The sequence below is a fragment of the Rhineura floridana genome, chromosome 21, assembly GCF_030035675.1.
Source record: "Rhineura floridana isolate rRhiFlo1 chromosome 21, rRhiFlo1.hap2, whole genome shotgun sequence".
In the NCBI taxonomy this organism is placed as follows: Eukaryota; Metazoa; Chordata; class Lepidosauria; order Squamata; family Rhineuridae; genus Rhineura; species Rhineura floridana.
The window spans coordinates 4,216,771-4,233,442 of NC_084500.1; the positions used below are offsets into that span (position 1 = coordinate 4,216,771).

Consider the following 16,672-nt stretch of genomic DNA (forward strand, 5'->3'; position numbering starts at 1 on the left):
CCACTCGGGTGCAGAACTGCCAAGGCTATATGCACAACCAACGTCAACACTCGGCCTTTCAAAAAACTTGTCACTATGCTGTGTATGGTGGCATTGGCTCCTGGGGCCAGGCACATTCCCAAATGATTCCTCTGTTTTTGCTACATTGGCCAAAATAGGTTCGAGGCTGCGGTGTGCCTGTGCCCTTTCAAATCGAGTGCTGCCACAGCATCACCCCAACTGGCACGTTCATTATTGGTCGAAGCCAACGAGGTTGGCACAAAACCATTAATCGGTCTCTTACCTATGTTGTTAGATGGAATCGAGACCGCTCCTTCTATAGCAGCCATGTTCTTGAAGATCCCCATAGCTGCATCCTTCATACCTGGTGTTGGTCCTACAACTCACTGAACCATCTGAATGGGCAGTGTTTGAGGGCATGTCCAAGAACATAGCTGCTAGAGAAGGTGTTGTTATGTGCCTCCAAGTAGATTATGACTTACGGCGACCCTATGAATCAGTGACCTCCAATAGCATCTGTTATAAACCACCCTGTCCAGATCTTGTAAGTTCAGGTCGGTGGCTTCCCTGATGGAATCAGTCCATCTCTTGTTTGGCCTTCCCCTTTTTCTACTCCCTTCTGTTTTTCCAAGCATTATTGTCTTTTCTAATGAATCATGTCTTCTCATGATGTGTCCAAAGTAGGATAACCTCAGTTTCATCATTTTAGCTTCTGGTGATAGTTCTGGTTGAAGAAGGAGTGGTCCCTTTTCTTCATTTTGGGTGTTTTTGGAACAAAAACTTCTTTCCCCTCTCTCTGTCACCCCCTTCTTCCCACCCCCCCGGCTCCTGCCCAACAGGCTGCTGTGAGAGAAACATTTTACCCTTGCCAGACATCTGGACTGATCATTTGCTGCTGAAATTAGGCTGAGGACAGAACTAGACACCACCAATGAATTGAATTGGGGGGGGCAGTGGCATTTCTCTCAGCCTGGAAGTCCAAACTAGATTCTGTTCCCTTAGACTTGAATATACACTTCCCATTTTTGATGTTGATTTCCCCCCCCCCCAAAAAAAATGTCTTAACTGGTTTGGCATGAGAGGAGCTCAGAAATGACCGCCCATCAAGAACGCAAGAGGTCCTCTTCCTCTTATGACCACATTCCTCCATGTAGCCTTCAGGTCTTTTCACCCCCACTTTGATATATGAAGGCTGCATTAGTTATCGAAGCTGAGTCAATTGTCCTGGTTGGCATCTGATGCTTGAGGGGGGGAGTTTCATCTGAAACAATTAAAGCTACATTTGGAAGGAGCTGACATCTGCCCCCCTCTCTCCAAAGAACTGCAAGGAAAATTAATAGTCGGCATCTGGAAGAAAGTATATCCCCCCCCACTGCTCCTCAAGTGGGATAAAGCCATTAGGAGGTGGCATAACAAGTGGATCTGCTCGAATGAGTGTTCTCATTCTGCCAAGTACCAAGATGTTCCATGCCAGGAAACCATTTTTTAAAAAAATTAAGCACTTTGTCAGAAAAGAGACGCTGCAAATATCTAGTCTAGAGCTGCCAACGTCTGCATTCAGAAGCTGGAGGAAGTCAAAAGCGAAAACAAAGTGGCTCTTTGTGCTGCTCTCTGGGTCTGGCTGTGAGCAGGTAACCTGCATGCCTGTTCAGCCTGCTCTCCAGGTATTACCAGTTGATGTGCAACTTCGAGGCCCCCTGCTTGGTTTTTTGGAACCAACAGCCCTTCAGACAGAGCCAGTGGGGGTTGGTGGCTGTGGTGTCAGTGGGACAGCGAATCCACTCCGGATTTTAGTCTGAACTTCCAAGGAACTGTCCAAAGTGCTTTCATATATTTCAAAACTTATGAAACAATTATTGACGCTGGTTCAATTGCCCTGGTGGGCGTCTGATGCTTTGGGGGGGGGGTTTCATCTGAAACAATTAAAGCTAGATTTCAACACCTTGGACAGCTCATTGAAAGTTTGGACTAAAACCTGGAGAGGATTCACTGCCCCACTGGTGTTGGAGCCCACAGCGTCCACTGGACCGAGGACACCTACGAACAGAGGACTATCCTCTGTATATAGGACACATGGACACCCTACCGACTATCCTAGCAGCCATTCCCATACATCTTGACTTGGGCTGGGGGAAGAAATTTGATCCAGTTATTCTTTAAAGCCGAAGCTATCAAATCTGCACTTCCCGAAACAATAGAACCTCAACGCAGCCATCCTTCGAAATTTGCACTTGTACCAATTTTGCAGTGCAGTTCTCCAACCAAACAATGTTTTTAAAAATGCCTATATTCAGGGGAAATGTTCATGAAGTGCAAACATTCATGAAAATAACATACAAAAATGCATCACATTGGGAGAAATGGCTTGCGAGAAGGTGCACCCCAGTCAAAACTGCGTACAAAAATGGGTTTGTTGGGAGAAATTTGCAGTCAGGTGCTGAAAAATTTCCATCAGGATTTAAAAAGATAAAGAATGCAGAAATGTGGAGAACGGAATGTAAGGCTGGGAAAATGAGAAGCGCAGAGGACCAAAATTGACAGATCCTTCCATCCCTAATCTTGACCCTATATTGAATTACAATATAGATTGGCTTGGGGATGCTCAGGCCTGGGGTGGGTGAATGCAGTCCTCCTGGCCTCTCTGGTTGGCCCTTGAGACTCTCTCCAGCCACACCCTCTCTCCAACCGCCCTCCCTCCTGGCCCTGCTGGACACACCTGTTGAGTGCATTTGCCTGGCTGGGAGTTGCCCTTTCTGGTCACGCCTCTTGCTTCCTTGGATGGGGAGGAGGGCTTGTGAGCGTACATAGAAATGAGCCTCCTGTACAAAGTTACAATTACATTTGTTGCTCTGTTCGCTGTTGCCCCTGGCCCTGCCCACTACTGGCATGTGGCCCCTGGGTGGCTGCCTAGAAGGGAATGCGGCCCTCAGACTGAAAAAGGTTCCCCACCCCAGTATAGATCATTGCATCCTATGGACAACTATCTGCCTGTCTCTTTCCCTGTGTGTAATCCACCCCTTTTTCTAATGTTCTCAGTTGATGATATAGATATATCTATATTTCCCAACTAGGCCCACCTGGATCTTCAGGCCCCAAAGGGGCACCGGGACCTATTGGAGCACCTGGGCTACAGGTACGCAAAGCAGCTATCTGCTATCCTCCAGCTATCTCACAGATGAAAATGGCTGGCAATGTTCTCACTCCCTTATTTTTGCTGCCTCTGCCTGCCCCGTTTTGAATGGCCCAAGGCTCTGCCATCTCTCACAGTTGGGAGCTCCATCCCATGGGCCAAACCCCGTGGATGAGGCCATTTCCCCTAAACCATGCCCACCTGCCCCACACCTGATGCCATATGTGACTTCAGACGTGTTAAGAGTTTTCACACACACACACATTATATATATATTAGGTGATTAACGGAATTCTTATAGGGATCCAGAGCAAGCTTGAGTGAAGTTCTGTCTGTTGCTTTCAAAACTGTCCGTCCATACGTCCGTCCATACGTCCATACGTCCGTCTGTCTGTCTGTCTGTCTGTCTGTCTGTCTGTCTCTCTCTCTCTCTCTCTCTCTCTACCTCTTTATACCCATCCATCCATCCATCCATCCATCCATCCATCCATCCATCCATCCATCCATCTATCTAATCTATCTAATCTATCTATCTATCCATCTATCTATCTATTGCAGCAGAGTGCAGAATTAACTGGTCTGTTACAATTTTCAAACCTTCCAACAGAGCCCCGCCTTTTGTAAAGTTATGCCCCCATCCCAACTTAAGGTCATGTTCTATGTGCAAAATATTATATGGGGATGTAACTTTCTTATAGTCAATTTCTCCCCCTTCTGTTTATTCTCCCCAGGGCATTCCTGGTTCTCCTGGACAGCCGGGATCAAAAGGCTCCAAAGGGAACCAAGGAGAAAGGGTGAGTTAAACCCTTCAGGGTCAAGGTTTGTCTTTTTTTAAACTTATCATTATTTGATTTATTACATTTATATCCCGCCGTTCCTTCCAACTCCTTGGGTGGCAAACAAGCAATGAAAAGCTAAAAACATCTTTAAAACGTCTTAAAAGCAGAAGAGCAACAGGTGGAGGAGAGGAAGCCTCTGGGACTCCTGCTTCGACGGCAGAGCCAGACGTCGGCAGAGGCAGGGGGCTGCTCTATCAACCAGGCTCCGCTGTGTTCCGTCATCCCCTTCTCCCTTCTATTCACTGTCCTCTTCCTCTGGTGCCTGCCATTCCCGGTCTGAGTCAGCATATTCAGAAGGAGTCACGGCACCAGCTTGATCCAGAACGTCGTATCATCCAAGGGACAGTTGAGTGGCATAGCTAGCTATTAGAGCTTGGAAAAGTTACTTTTTTGAACTACAACTCCCATCAGCCCAATCCAGTGGCCATGCTGGCTGGGGCTGGTGGGAATTGTAGTTCAAAAATTAACTTTTCCAAGCTGTCCTAGCTATCCCCTGATGGCACACCTCATCTAAAAGAAGGGGATTGTATGGGACTGGCTGATCAGTGTTACAATCCTTGGGGTGGAGTCTAAGAAACCCTGGGGGCTGTCCTTCAGCGACCCAGAAGTAGGAAACAGGGGACACCATGCCTTTGGTTTGCATTGTAATGCCTAATTCATGCTTCTTGGGCCGAATGTAGGCGCTGGAGTGTAGCTGTCCTCTGCAATGCACACTTTTCTGAATTTTTCACTGCAGTTCCTCAACCACACAGGTAAAAATGCCCCCACGCCAATGTGTGTGTTAGTGAAAAGAATGTGCCATCACACACTATATTACTGTGTATACAATGTGCTTGCAAAAAAATGCACGCAGTAAGGAAAATGGTGCATACAAGAATGGGGTTGTGAGAAGAAATGTACATGAAAATTCTGACACGGTTTCCGTGCAGACGTGGGGCAAAGTGAAGACTAGGAAAGGAGGGGTCCTGCTCTGTGGTGCGGCAAGGCTCAGCCGAGGTGTAGGACAAGTGGAGGTTTAGGCTGGACGCAAGGCAAGGCCGGGTTCAAGGCTGGCTGGTGTCAGGGCAGGGCAGAGCGAGGTTTGGATGCAGGGCTGTGACTGTGCTCTGGGGAAAAGACAACAGAGCTGGTGCCTTAACATTTAAGTGGATGGAATTCCAAAGGGTAGGCACCACAATCCTACATTGTGAGGAATGGACCCCCTGAAGAGATGACATCTGCAGGAGGCCCTCACCTGCAGAGCACAGTGATCAACTGGGTATATAAGGGGTGAGATGATCTTTCAGGTATTCTGGTCCCAAGCAGTATAGGGCTTTATGCACTGAAGTTAGCATCTTGAACATAGCCAGGTAGCTAATGGGTAGCCAGTGCAATTTTTTCAGCAGCAGGGTACGATGTTGGCAATATCCTGCCCCAGTGAGCAGTCAAGTCACCACTTTTTGCACCAGCTGCATCTTCTGGACCAACCTCAAGGGAAGCCCCACATAAAATGCATTACAGTAATCCAGGCTGGATGTTACCAGTGCATGGATGACAATGGTCAGGCTATCCCAGTCCACAATTGGCTATAGCTATCTTACCAGCCAGAGCTGATAAAATGCACTCCTAGCCACTGAAGTCACCTAGGAACAACAACAACAATAATGAATTATATCCTATCCTTCCTCCCATAAGGAGCCCAGAGAGGCAAACAAAAAGACTAAAAACACTTTAAACAAAACATCTTTAAAAACATTAAAACAAAACAAAAATCTTAAAAACATATTTAAAAAACAACTTTAAAGACATCTTAAGAAGCAATTCCAGCACAGACACAGACTGGGAGAAGATCTCTAAAGAGGCTTTTTGAAAGAGGAAGGGCTTCAGTAAGTGCCAAAAGGTTAACAGAGATGGTGCCTGTCTAATAGTTAAGGAGAGGGAATTCCAAAGGTTTGATGCCACTACACTAAAGGTCCACTTCCTATGTTGTGCGGAACGAACCTCCTGATAAGAGGGGAGTCTTGCCTGCAGAGCGCAGTGATCGACGGTATATAAGGGGTAAGACAATCTTTCAGGTATCCTAGTCCCAAGCTGTATAGGGCTTTATACACTAAAACCAGAACCTTGAACTTGGGCCTGTGCTAGTGAAAGAGATGGACCCAGGAGCACCCTCAGACTACAAACCTGTTCTTTTAGCAGAAGTGCAACCCCATCCAAAGCAGGCAATTGACTAATTAGCTGGACTCAGGAACTAGCCACCTACAGGCTCTCCATCTTACCAGGATTCACAGTCACCCCAAATCTCCTAATGACTGCTCCCAATGGCTTCACAACGCTGAGGAGAAGATCGTACCCTGCAGCACCTCAGAGCACTACTGCCTAATGCTTTTCTCTGAGAATGACCCCAGAGATAGGATTGGAACCACTGCAAAACAGTGCCGCTGATACCCATCCCACTAAGTCGGCTCAGAAGGATGCCATGGCCAATTGCACCAAAAGCCGCCAAGATCAAATAAGAATAACAGGGTCACACTTACCCTGTCCTTCTTCTGATAAAGGCCATCCATCAGGGTGACCAAGGCTAATTCAATCCCATACTCAGACCTGAAACCAGATTATAATGGGTCAAAATAATCTGATGCATCCAAAAGTGTTTGCAATTGTTGTACCACAACCCTCATCTAATCTCCCTGCAAACAAATCAAGATGATTGCCCAACAAATAGATGATCTGGAAGTGCCCATAGCTAACTACTGAGATCTATAAAATTATGTTAATTCCCCGTTATTTCCAGTGAGAAGTGAGTTAGAACTAAATTTGGGCAGACAAAAATTTGAGGTTTCCCCACCAAAATGTTGCCTTTTTTTTTTTTAGGGGGAACCTGGTAAGAAAGGTGACGAAGGAGACAAAGGTGCAGATGTAAGAATACAACCAGTTCTTCATTGCTTCCACACTCTCTCCCCCTTCCCTTTCCAATGGATATTTAAGAGCAGCCATTGCCAACCTGGTGCTCTTCAATTGTTTTGGACTAAAGCTCCCACCAGCCCCAGAGAGCTAGGAGCTATAAGCCCAAAACATCTGGAGGGCACCAGGGTGGCAACTGCTGCTCAAGGTCATAAGAATTGGCTTGCAGCACTTTATTGGGTACTCATAGCCCTCACGAGGTGGCCTTCAGCTAAAAGAGATCCCAGCTGAGACGCATTTGAATGGGAGAAAATATAAGAAACCAGAATTGTAAAGAAGTACTGAAGCGTACAGATATTGACAGCATTTTTGTGTGTGGGGGGGGGGAAGTTGTTTGTTCTCTATGCCTTTGATCCCCTCTTATCATAACCAAATTTTGCACGATGGTTCCGGAGGTTAAGGGGTGTGTTTTCGTTTGGACACTGTTGGACACCCTTTTGGATCAAGATGGCAGACCAAACCTTTCAAAACTGCGTCCGTTTTGACCAAATTTTGTGTGATGGTTCCTGCGCTCAAGGAGCAGTTTTTCATCTGTATTTTGATACAGTCGCACACCATTTTGAATCAAGATGGCAGACTGAACCTTGACAACTGCATGGATTGTTAGGCTTCTTAGTATGTCCCAAGCAACATTGGGTACAAGGCTGTCGGTTGCTAATAAAGGCAGTCTAGGAACAAAGGAATCTTAGAAGACCAGTGATGAAGTTAGTCTTACCTTCCCTCTAGTTTTCTCAGCAGGGTGGAGAAGCATTCTGTCCCCATCCCCTGTCACAGGATCATAGAATAGTACAGTTTGGAAGGGGCCTATAAGGCCATTGAATCCAACCCCTTGCTCAGTCTGCAGTCGTACAGCCCAGCCACGACTATTTTAGTGCGTAGAAGGAGCCATAGGCAGGATGGGTGATGGTGGCTATAATTTGCTTAAATAATGGGTGTGGTTGGAGTGCATGTACAAACATCTTGCCTCCCCAAATCCAGACTTTCTCTCCTTCGTAGGGTGAAGGTGTCCAGCAACTTCGAGAGGCCCTGAAGATTTTAGCCGAGAGAGTGTTAATTTTAGAACACATGATCGGAATCCACGGTGAGTGCTGGGCTAAGCTTTGCCTTTATGGAGAGTGGAGAGGCAGGCTTATGTGTTAAATAATTTTTCTGCAGCTCTTCAGCCAAAAAAGGCTCCAAGAGCAGCTTACAAGACAGGCATGCCCTCGGGCCTACAATGTAAAAAGAAATGGCGCAGATTGAAAATTGATTAGGAGGGAGAAGGAAATAAGCGAGCTTAGGTGCCAGTTCTTAGTGACAAGACCTTCCTGCTGTTTCACAAGAGGTTTCAAGGCACATCTTCAGGAATAGTGAATAAAACGTGCAGTCATCTCTGTGGCGGGGATGGGGAATCTGTGGCCCTCTAGATGCTGCCAGACCATAATACCCATCAGTCTGAGGCAACAGGCCCAGTGGCCAGGTACAATGGAAGCTGTTTCATTCAGACAACTCCTTCCACTATTCTAGATGAGGGGAATTTCAGGATTTCCGTTGCTCCAGAGAGCAGGACTAAAACCAGTTTGTGACAAGGAAGCAGATTTTGGCTAAGCGTGGTGAGAAACTTCCGAAAGCAGTGGTACGGACCACCTTGGGAGGTGCTGGGCTCCCCCGTAGCTGGTGATATTTAAGCAGAGATTTGATGGACATCTGTCAGGCACAGTTTTGCTGCCTCCTGCATTGAAATGCAATGAAATAAATCTTTATGACATGAATCTTTATTGCTCAGAGCCATATGTTACCACAATTAAACATGTAAAATGAAAATTACAAAATACATATTAAAATACAAGTCATATTTCAACAAAACACAGTTCACCAACATACAGTAAAAGAACAACAATATGTTTCGAATAAAATTTCCTCTCCCGAGTGAAAGATACCCTCACCCACCCCAAGTCTTAGTGTATAAATATTACAGTCGTAATAGCTCTGGGGCACATCCCACTCACCCCACAAGGTGTTTTTAGGATCTAACTCTTACTTTTCCCACAGCTAGAGCAAATTTTACCACCTGAGTAGTTACAAATATATCATTGCCTGCTAGCAGAACTCATATCTGTTCCAGAGGAGGTCTGTTTGGCAAGGAGCGAAGGATGTAGGAAATAAATTTTAACCTTAGGGACGTGGGAAATTTTAACCTTGGGGAAATTTTAACCTTGGGGCAGCTTAGTAAATAATGTATAATGTCTTCAACTTCACCAAATTGACAGATACAAACTTTTTGTTGGATTGGAATGTTAGAAAACCTCCCATCCAGAAAAGCAGAGGGCATAGTCTGGAGCCATAAAGCTGTGAAAGATTTTCTCAGGGGTGCCGCAGTCAGAAATGTGACGTATTGCTCCATGCCGACCCTTGTTTTATATAGTGGGTACCAAATAGAATATGACATTTGGGTAACTGAACAGAGGTCCCACTGTTTAGGATAAAGATGGGTTCTGTCTTTGAACAGCTGTGTAACTCTAGCAGAAGAGAAGGTAGGTAAAACGTCCGTGTTGATCCCATAAGCAGACAGGGTAGGTTTAACAGAATTTACCCAGCAGCTTTGGGTTGGAGTTTGCCGTTGTTCTAGAAAGCATTTCTTTGGCAAGCACAAATCGTTTTCCTTCATTGTAGATCCAGCAGTGAGCAGGGGAGCAGGGTGTCCAATAGATGACCTCCAAGGTCGTTTCCAACTCTGTGATTGGATTCCTTCTTATTATCTAGCGTAACCACTTGGATTGCGTCTTCTTGTGCAAGACTGAAAGGCTCACCCTGCTGTGGGCCAGAATCAGTAGGGGCTTTGCAAACCCAACCAAAGTGCATCCCCATGTCACAAATACACAAAAATGCCAGCCTAAATTATCTCATATCCAGATGGCATAGATTGCCAGACACAGTGAGCATAATGGGAGAGTGGTCTTAGAAGGTCACGATTCTTTTCCATTGAATGAGCATGACAGGAACACATCTGCATGTGTTAAGAGATCTGCATGGGAAGGCTCACTAAAAATGGCAGCTGGGGAAACCAACTAAGACTAGGGCCCTATCCGCACTGTACTTTTAAAGCAGTGTCATACCACTTTAAACAGTCGTGGCTTCCCCCAGAGAATCCTGGGAACTGGATTCATGTTTGGTTTGTTCCGGGTGCTGCAAGTTGTTAGGAGACCTCTCTTCCCCTCACAGAGCTACAGCTCCCAGAGTGGTTTAATGGTCAGTCCCTCTTCCCAGGAGACTCTGGAACCTGTCACTCTGTGAAGGGAATAGGGGTCTCCTAGCAACTTAACCAGCCACAGTTCTCAGGATGACTGCTTAAAGTGGTATGATACTGCTATCAATGTATTGTACAGATGAGGCCTGAATCATCAAGGACATAACAGGGAATGAAGGTTCTGTCTCTCCTCTGAAGGCAAAAGATGAAAAACTTGTAGTGGCAGAGGAGTGTTTAGTTCAGTTCACTTTTTAAGTGACTGAATCTAATTCACACCTCCAGATCAGAACCTAAATAATATTTTCAATTTCACACTGCTGTTTTATGATAAAAGACTTTTAGAAATGTGTACGCTGAGATAAAGTGCATATTTAAATATGCATTTTTGTAAGGATTAAAAAATAATGATAGACTGAAGCCAAAATGGAACAGAACAGGCTAATGAATCGAAAAGCGGAGCCAGGAATATGAGTGGAGACTCACCTCTGTGGGTCTGAGTACCTCTTGTAGAATGCTTAAAATGCTTAAAAGGATCCCTCCACGTATCTGTGGCCGGGGTCAAGTGGAGGATATTAAACATTATCTCCTATACTGCACTTTTTATGAAGCAATGAGAGGCAGGATTACTGCCAAATTCTCCCACTCAGACCCGGAATGCATCACCTACTTGTTGGCGAATGCATTTACCTTATATTAGCTAGCAAGTGGCCGTTTTTACTCTTTTTTCTTTTAAAACCAGAAAGAGATCTGCATTTGCCAATCCTACTAGATGTCTGGCTAAAGTTGTCATTTTAGGACCTTCCCTAGAATCAGGACCACTTCAATTCAGTTTTATTTTCATTTCATTAATTTTTGGATGCATGGTGTTGTAATGCACTTGGATGTATGATGCACTCATGTTCTTGTGCAACTTTTGATTTGCTGGGTTATGATGACCTGTGGTTACAACATTAAATTTACTGACTTGCTTACTATTAGCAAGGGTGGGCTAAATTGTGAGATTGGTCAATGGTCCCAAATGATTTAGGGCAGACGTGGGGAATCTTTCTTGGCCCGAGGGCTACATTCCATTGTGGGCAACCTTCAAGGGTGGGGCTGCAGGCCAGTGGTGGACAGGGCCAGAAGGAAAAGTGGGTGGAGCAGTGCATGTGACACTCACCTTTTATACAGTAAGCTACACTACAGGGATGCAAAAGAGGTTTCTCACTATATACATCCAACTCACCCCACATCCACATGGCCTTGAGAGAATCCTGGAGGCCAGATTGAGAGACCTAGAGGTCTACATTCGGCCCCAGGCTTTAGAGGTAACCAAGCGCTATTTTACTGCCATTGGTTTTGTCTGCCTCAAAGAGCAAACGTCCTGGTGTATCTCTTTTTAGGCTGCATTAAATAAGTCGGAATCGACTTGAAGGCGATCCATTTCACTATAGAGCCAGTGTGGTGTAGTGGTTAGAGTGTTGGACTATGACTTGGAAGACAAGGGTTCAAATCCCCACACAGCCATGAAGCTCACTGGGTGACCTTGGGCCAGTCACTGCCTCTCAGCCTCAGAGGAAGGCAATGGTAAACCCCCTCTGAATACCGCTTACCATGAAAACCCTGTTCATAGGGTCACCATAAGTCGGGATTGACTTGAAGGCAGTCCATTTTCAACAGAAGTATAGTTTCCAAATCGCGTGAAGTATTGCTTCGCCTCTATTTGGCACTGGTTAGGCCTCATCTTGAGTACTGCGTCCATTTCTGGACACCCCACTTTAAGCAGGATGCAGACAAACTGGAACAAGTTCAGAGGAGAGCAAGAAGGATGATCAGGGAAATAAAGCCCTATGAGGAGAGACTGAAAGAACTGGGCATGTTTAGCCTTGAGAAGAGATGTTATGATAATAATAATAATAATAATAATAATAATAATAATAATAATAATAATAATAATAATAATAATAATAATAATAATAATAAAATTTATTTAATTAGTCGCCCATCTGTCCGACTAAACAGACACTCTGGGCGACGTACATAATATAAATACAATATAAAAACATATACATACAGCAAATTACAATATTAACAGCAATTCATCTAACCATCCTTCAGTAATACAATATAAAAACCTAACCCACCCCAGAAATCCCATAGGCCTGCCTGAACAGCCAGGTCTTTAAAGCTTGGCGAAAAGCCATCAGGGAGGAGGCGTGTCAAAGGTCAAAAGGAAGCAAGTTCCAGAGGGTGGGGGCCACGATCGAAAAGGCCCTCTCTCTGGTCCGCACCAGTCTAGCTGTTTTCACCGGTGGGACCGAGAGAAGGTCTTGTGAGGCTGATCTTGTTTGGCGGCATATTTGGTGATACTGGAGGCGTTCCTTCAGATAGACTGGGCCGGAACCATATAGGGTTTTAAAGGTTAGTACCAACACCTTGAATTGGGCCCGGTACACAACTGGCAACTGATAGCACTCTTCAAAGGTTGCCACATAGAGGAGGGCCAGGATCTCTTCTCGATCGTCCCAGAGTACAGGACATGGAATAATGGGCTCAAGTTGCAGGAAGCCAGATTTCGACTGGACATCAGGAAAAACTTCCTAAGTGTAAGAGCCATACGACAATGGAACCAATGACCTAGAGAGGTAGTGGTCTCTCCAACACTGGAGGCAAAACTTCCTAACAGTTGGAGCAGTATGGCAATAGAGCCAATATCCTAGGGAGGCGGTGGGCTCTCCAACACTGGAGGCCTTCAAGAGGCAGCTGGACAGCCACCTGCCGGGTATGCTTTAACTTGGATTTCTGCATTGAGCAGGGGGTTGGACTCGATGGCCTTACAGGCCCCTTCCAACTCTACGATTCTGTCTTTCAGGGCCTCTTTTGTACAGCTTGCTCATTGAATCCCCATCCCCCCAGCCTCTCTTTGAAACAACACACCCGTCCCTGGTTTTCCTTTGTTTTCAGATTCTTTGTCTTCCGTTGAACCAGGCTCAGGACAAGATGTGATCCTGGGCGCCCCACTCCGAGCGAACGTGAAAACCAAGCGGCACCACTCCAACCAGATTCTTTCTTCACTGCTGGATGACAGCGAGACCAAAGGGACAAGAAACCAAAGGAAATAGGACACCAGTAAGCCACCCCCCCTCTTCCAGCTAACCAGAATATCAAAATTGCATGCCGAGTAGTCGCAGGGGAAGGACCATAGCTCAGCGGCCAAACATCGGTCTTGTGTGCAGAAGGTCCCAGGTTCATTCCCAGATGGCATCACCAGGTAGCATCATCAGATGGCTACACCCCTGCCCACAATCCTCAGGGGCACAGTCCGCCCTGCAGACTGATGCTGGTTTCATTCCACTTCAGCTGTGAATGGTTTCCTGCAAGGAATCCTGGGGATGACATCATCATCTCAAATCCTGGAGAGTCGCCGTTAGTCTGACTCAATGTAAGGCAATTTGCTCTGTTGCCACTGGTATGATTGCCTCTGAACGTTGAACATAGAAGGAGGGCTACTGCCAGTCAGTGTAGACAGTAGACAGTACTCAGAGAGAAGCCCAGAAGGTGACAACGAGAAAACGGGCTTTCTCAGTGGTGGCTCCCGAATTATGGAATTCTCTCCCTGATGAGGTACGCCTGGCGCCAATATTGTTATCTTTTCGGCGCCAGGTAAAAACCTTCCTCTTCTCCCAGGCATTTTAATATGTTAATATTTAATATTTAACCAATTTAATACTTTTTTAATATTTAATATTTTAGTGTTGAGTTTTGTAGCTGCTTATGTGTTTAATTATGTTTAGGTTTCTGGTATAATTACTTTATTTTTAAGTTGTTTAATATATATTTTAATTGTATATTGGATGTTTATGTTGTGAACCGCCCAGAGAGCTTCGGCTATGGGGCAGTATATAAATCTAATTAATAATAATAATAATAATTAATAAATACTGAGCTGGAGAGACCAACGATCTGACCTGGTATAAAACAGCTTCCTATTGCCCCTTCTCATGAATCCTGCAGCCAGTAGTGTGGTGGCAAATTCAGAAGTGCAGGGTCCCTTCATGATCGTCGTGGCCGTTCCCCCTCCTTCCTGCTTTTTTTGCTGCTGGGCTGAGAATGAGGTCCTTGTTAATGCCTTCTCCCACAACAACAGATATCCCTAGGAGACTGTGACGTCCTTCCCTGGCTCTCCCTGTCAGGTTCCTACCTGCTCGTGGTTACTGCCTGTCACTAGGCACCACCAGGGACTCCACCAGTCCGGACTGTCCTTTATATGGTTTCTCTCCCCGCTCTAGCATAGATCTCAACAGATCCCCCTGCTAGGCAGCACCACCAGTCACGTCCTATAACCAGTATTCCCAGAGACTCTGCCTGAGTCTCCCTCAATTAGGTTACCTCTGTGACTGCGTGCTTAAACTGTCCCAATCCCTTTGATTTACTCAGACTGCTTATCATTCTGGTTTGCTCTGAATACTTGTGGTGTTATATTCTTCCCTTCACCCGTTGCCACCATTTGCTACAGTTCAGCCTTGGTATTTACCTTACCCTCCCTTCTGGTCTGTGAAACCCCAGCCAAGGATCAGGCCTTTGGTAAACCAAAAGTATTTATTAAATATAACAAAGATAACAATTTAATAAATAAATAAATAAATAAATAAACAAGATTTCTTTAAAAGGCACTTAAGCATATGGTTTCATCTATTCCTGAGGTACTGGTCTTAGTATTAATCCGAACTCCACCCTCTCCTCTCAAAACGCACCAAAACAACCCTCTCAAGTCCACCAACGTCCACCAACGTCCACACATGTCCACCCCACATCCACCCAGATTTACCTGTCATTCTTCCTTTTATACTGTCAGCCATTTTAAACATTCAGCCAATCATCCAGCATTCTACTGCCCATTCACTCCCCCCTCCTCTTCCATTCTACTTACCACGTATCTTCTAAACAAACAGCACTTACCCTATTTACACTAATATAGGAACATCACAGAGACAATCAGCACGAAAGGGGAGGGTGTTGGCTACTGAGAAGACTCTTCTTGGTGGCTAACACACTCCCCTTTCATGCTGGTTGGCTTGTAGGGTGCTGGAGACATAGGGACCCTGCTGGGACCTGGCTTCCAAAAAAGCAAGGGGTCTAAGAACCCCCTGAGACCTCAGATTACTATAGCCCTGGTCTTATATATAAAAGACAGTATACACTGCTATCCTATAGTGAGAGAGGATAGGGAGATTATCAGCGTACTTGGGAAGATCCCACGGTTTGCAGAAGTACACATTAAAAATAAACTGAAAACCAAGATGATGATGATGATGATGATGATGATGATGATGATAATAATATTTAATTCATTACTTGGAGGGGATGTCTGGTCAGAACACTGGACAGAAGTGCTCCTGTTCAGAGGGAAGGTACACTGCAACATTTTGTTGCAGATCCCACTCATGATTTGCATATTTCCCCCCAGCTAAAGACATCATGCTATAAACAGGTACTTTTATTCATAGGTCCAACAGTGAAGGCTGAAGATCTTCCAGACATTTAGGCACCGGAGGTCCCTGCAGGTTCAGGCGGATGGAACACATGTCGGAATAGGAATACAGTCCTTGAACTCTCCTCAGTCTTTAAAATGTATACCTTACACTTAGTACACATCCTGTCCCTGTCCTTGTGTCCTTGTCCATCTCAGAAGATCACAATCCTGTCCAGAAACCCCAAAAGTCAAGTGTGACGAAGGCATATTTGAGAGGGTGCCACTAAAAAGAATCACCCACACCTCCAACCTTTCTACCTCCACTCATTGCTGAGGGGTCCTTTTGTGTCTGCTGTGGAACCTGCCTGCATTCTAGAATATTCTGGGGTACACTCAATTCATGCTGAGTGCCAGACATGGGCTGTGCTAGAAATCTAATTTTAGGAGGATTTTTTTTAAACAAATTAGGTACCGGAAGTTTGATCTGGAAACAAAAATATCCATGCCACTCTCACTGGCTTGTCGGAGTTTTGGGTTCCCTGCTGGACTTACAGTCCAATCAGAACAAGTGATAAAGTAATAACATAAAACTTTATTTGAAAGACATGCACAGAGCTTCACACAAGCTTTAAAAGGGGAAATGAAATAGATCCATGCAAGGAGAAACAAAAGAGACATTTCAACTGTTCCAAAACAGCAGAGATTTGTGAATTACACAGGCATAAGTACCTAGTTGCTTAGACTATTTTTCCAGGCATCTGGAAAGAGCACACACGACTGATCTTACAAGATCTACCACCAACAGTTGTTTAAAGAATAGATTTGCCAGGTGTGGGTGTCCTTACAAAATGTTTACAAGTAAGATCATCAGTTCCAACCCTGGAAATGAACCTGGTGGCCTGAACTGAAGGAAGTCCATGTTGCAGATGAAAAGGCAAAAATAATAATGGATAAGTTACATTTTGCCAAACATCACAGTGTAAAAGCATTACCAGAACTACATCCTGGTTTCCAGGTGAGAATAAAATGTAACAATTAGAAGGGATCGTCAGAGCCAGCAATTGTGTAGAGACTGTGTTTAA

The 16,672-nt window shown here is 45.1% G+C and overlaps 1 protein-coding gene across 4 annotated transcripts in view; it reads left to right on the top strand.

The window, feature by feature from the left end:
- COL26A1 (collagen type XXVI alpha 1 chain) overlaps positions 1 to 15,733 on the top strand; it is a 132,969-nt gene extending 117,236 nt beyond the window's left edge. For 2 of the 4 annotated variants that reach the window (XM_061605417.1, XM_061605418.1), the window contains exons 9-14: positions 3,072 to 3,133; positions 3,862 to 3,924; positions 6,823 to 6,867; positions 7,909 to 7,993; positions 13,082 to 13,246; positions 15,625 to 15,733. In XM_061605417.1, the coding sequence (XP_061461401.1) occupies positions 3,072 to 3,133; positions 3,862 to 3,924; positions 6,823 to 6,867; positions 7,909 to 7,993; positions 13,082 to 13,239 (413 nt within the window). In that variant the 3' untranslated portion in view covers positions 13,240 to 13,246; positions 15,625 to 15,733. The remainder of the gene's footprint in view (positions 1 to 3,071; positions 3,134 to 3,861; positions 3,925 to 6,822; positions 6,868 to 7,908; positions 7,994 to 13,081; positions 13,247 to 15,624) is intronic. The other 2 variants (XM_061605419.1, XM_061605420.1) reach the window with 2 other exon arrangements.
- Positions 15,734 to 16,672: the final 939 nt, after the last annotated feature.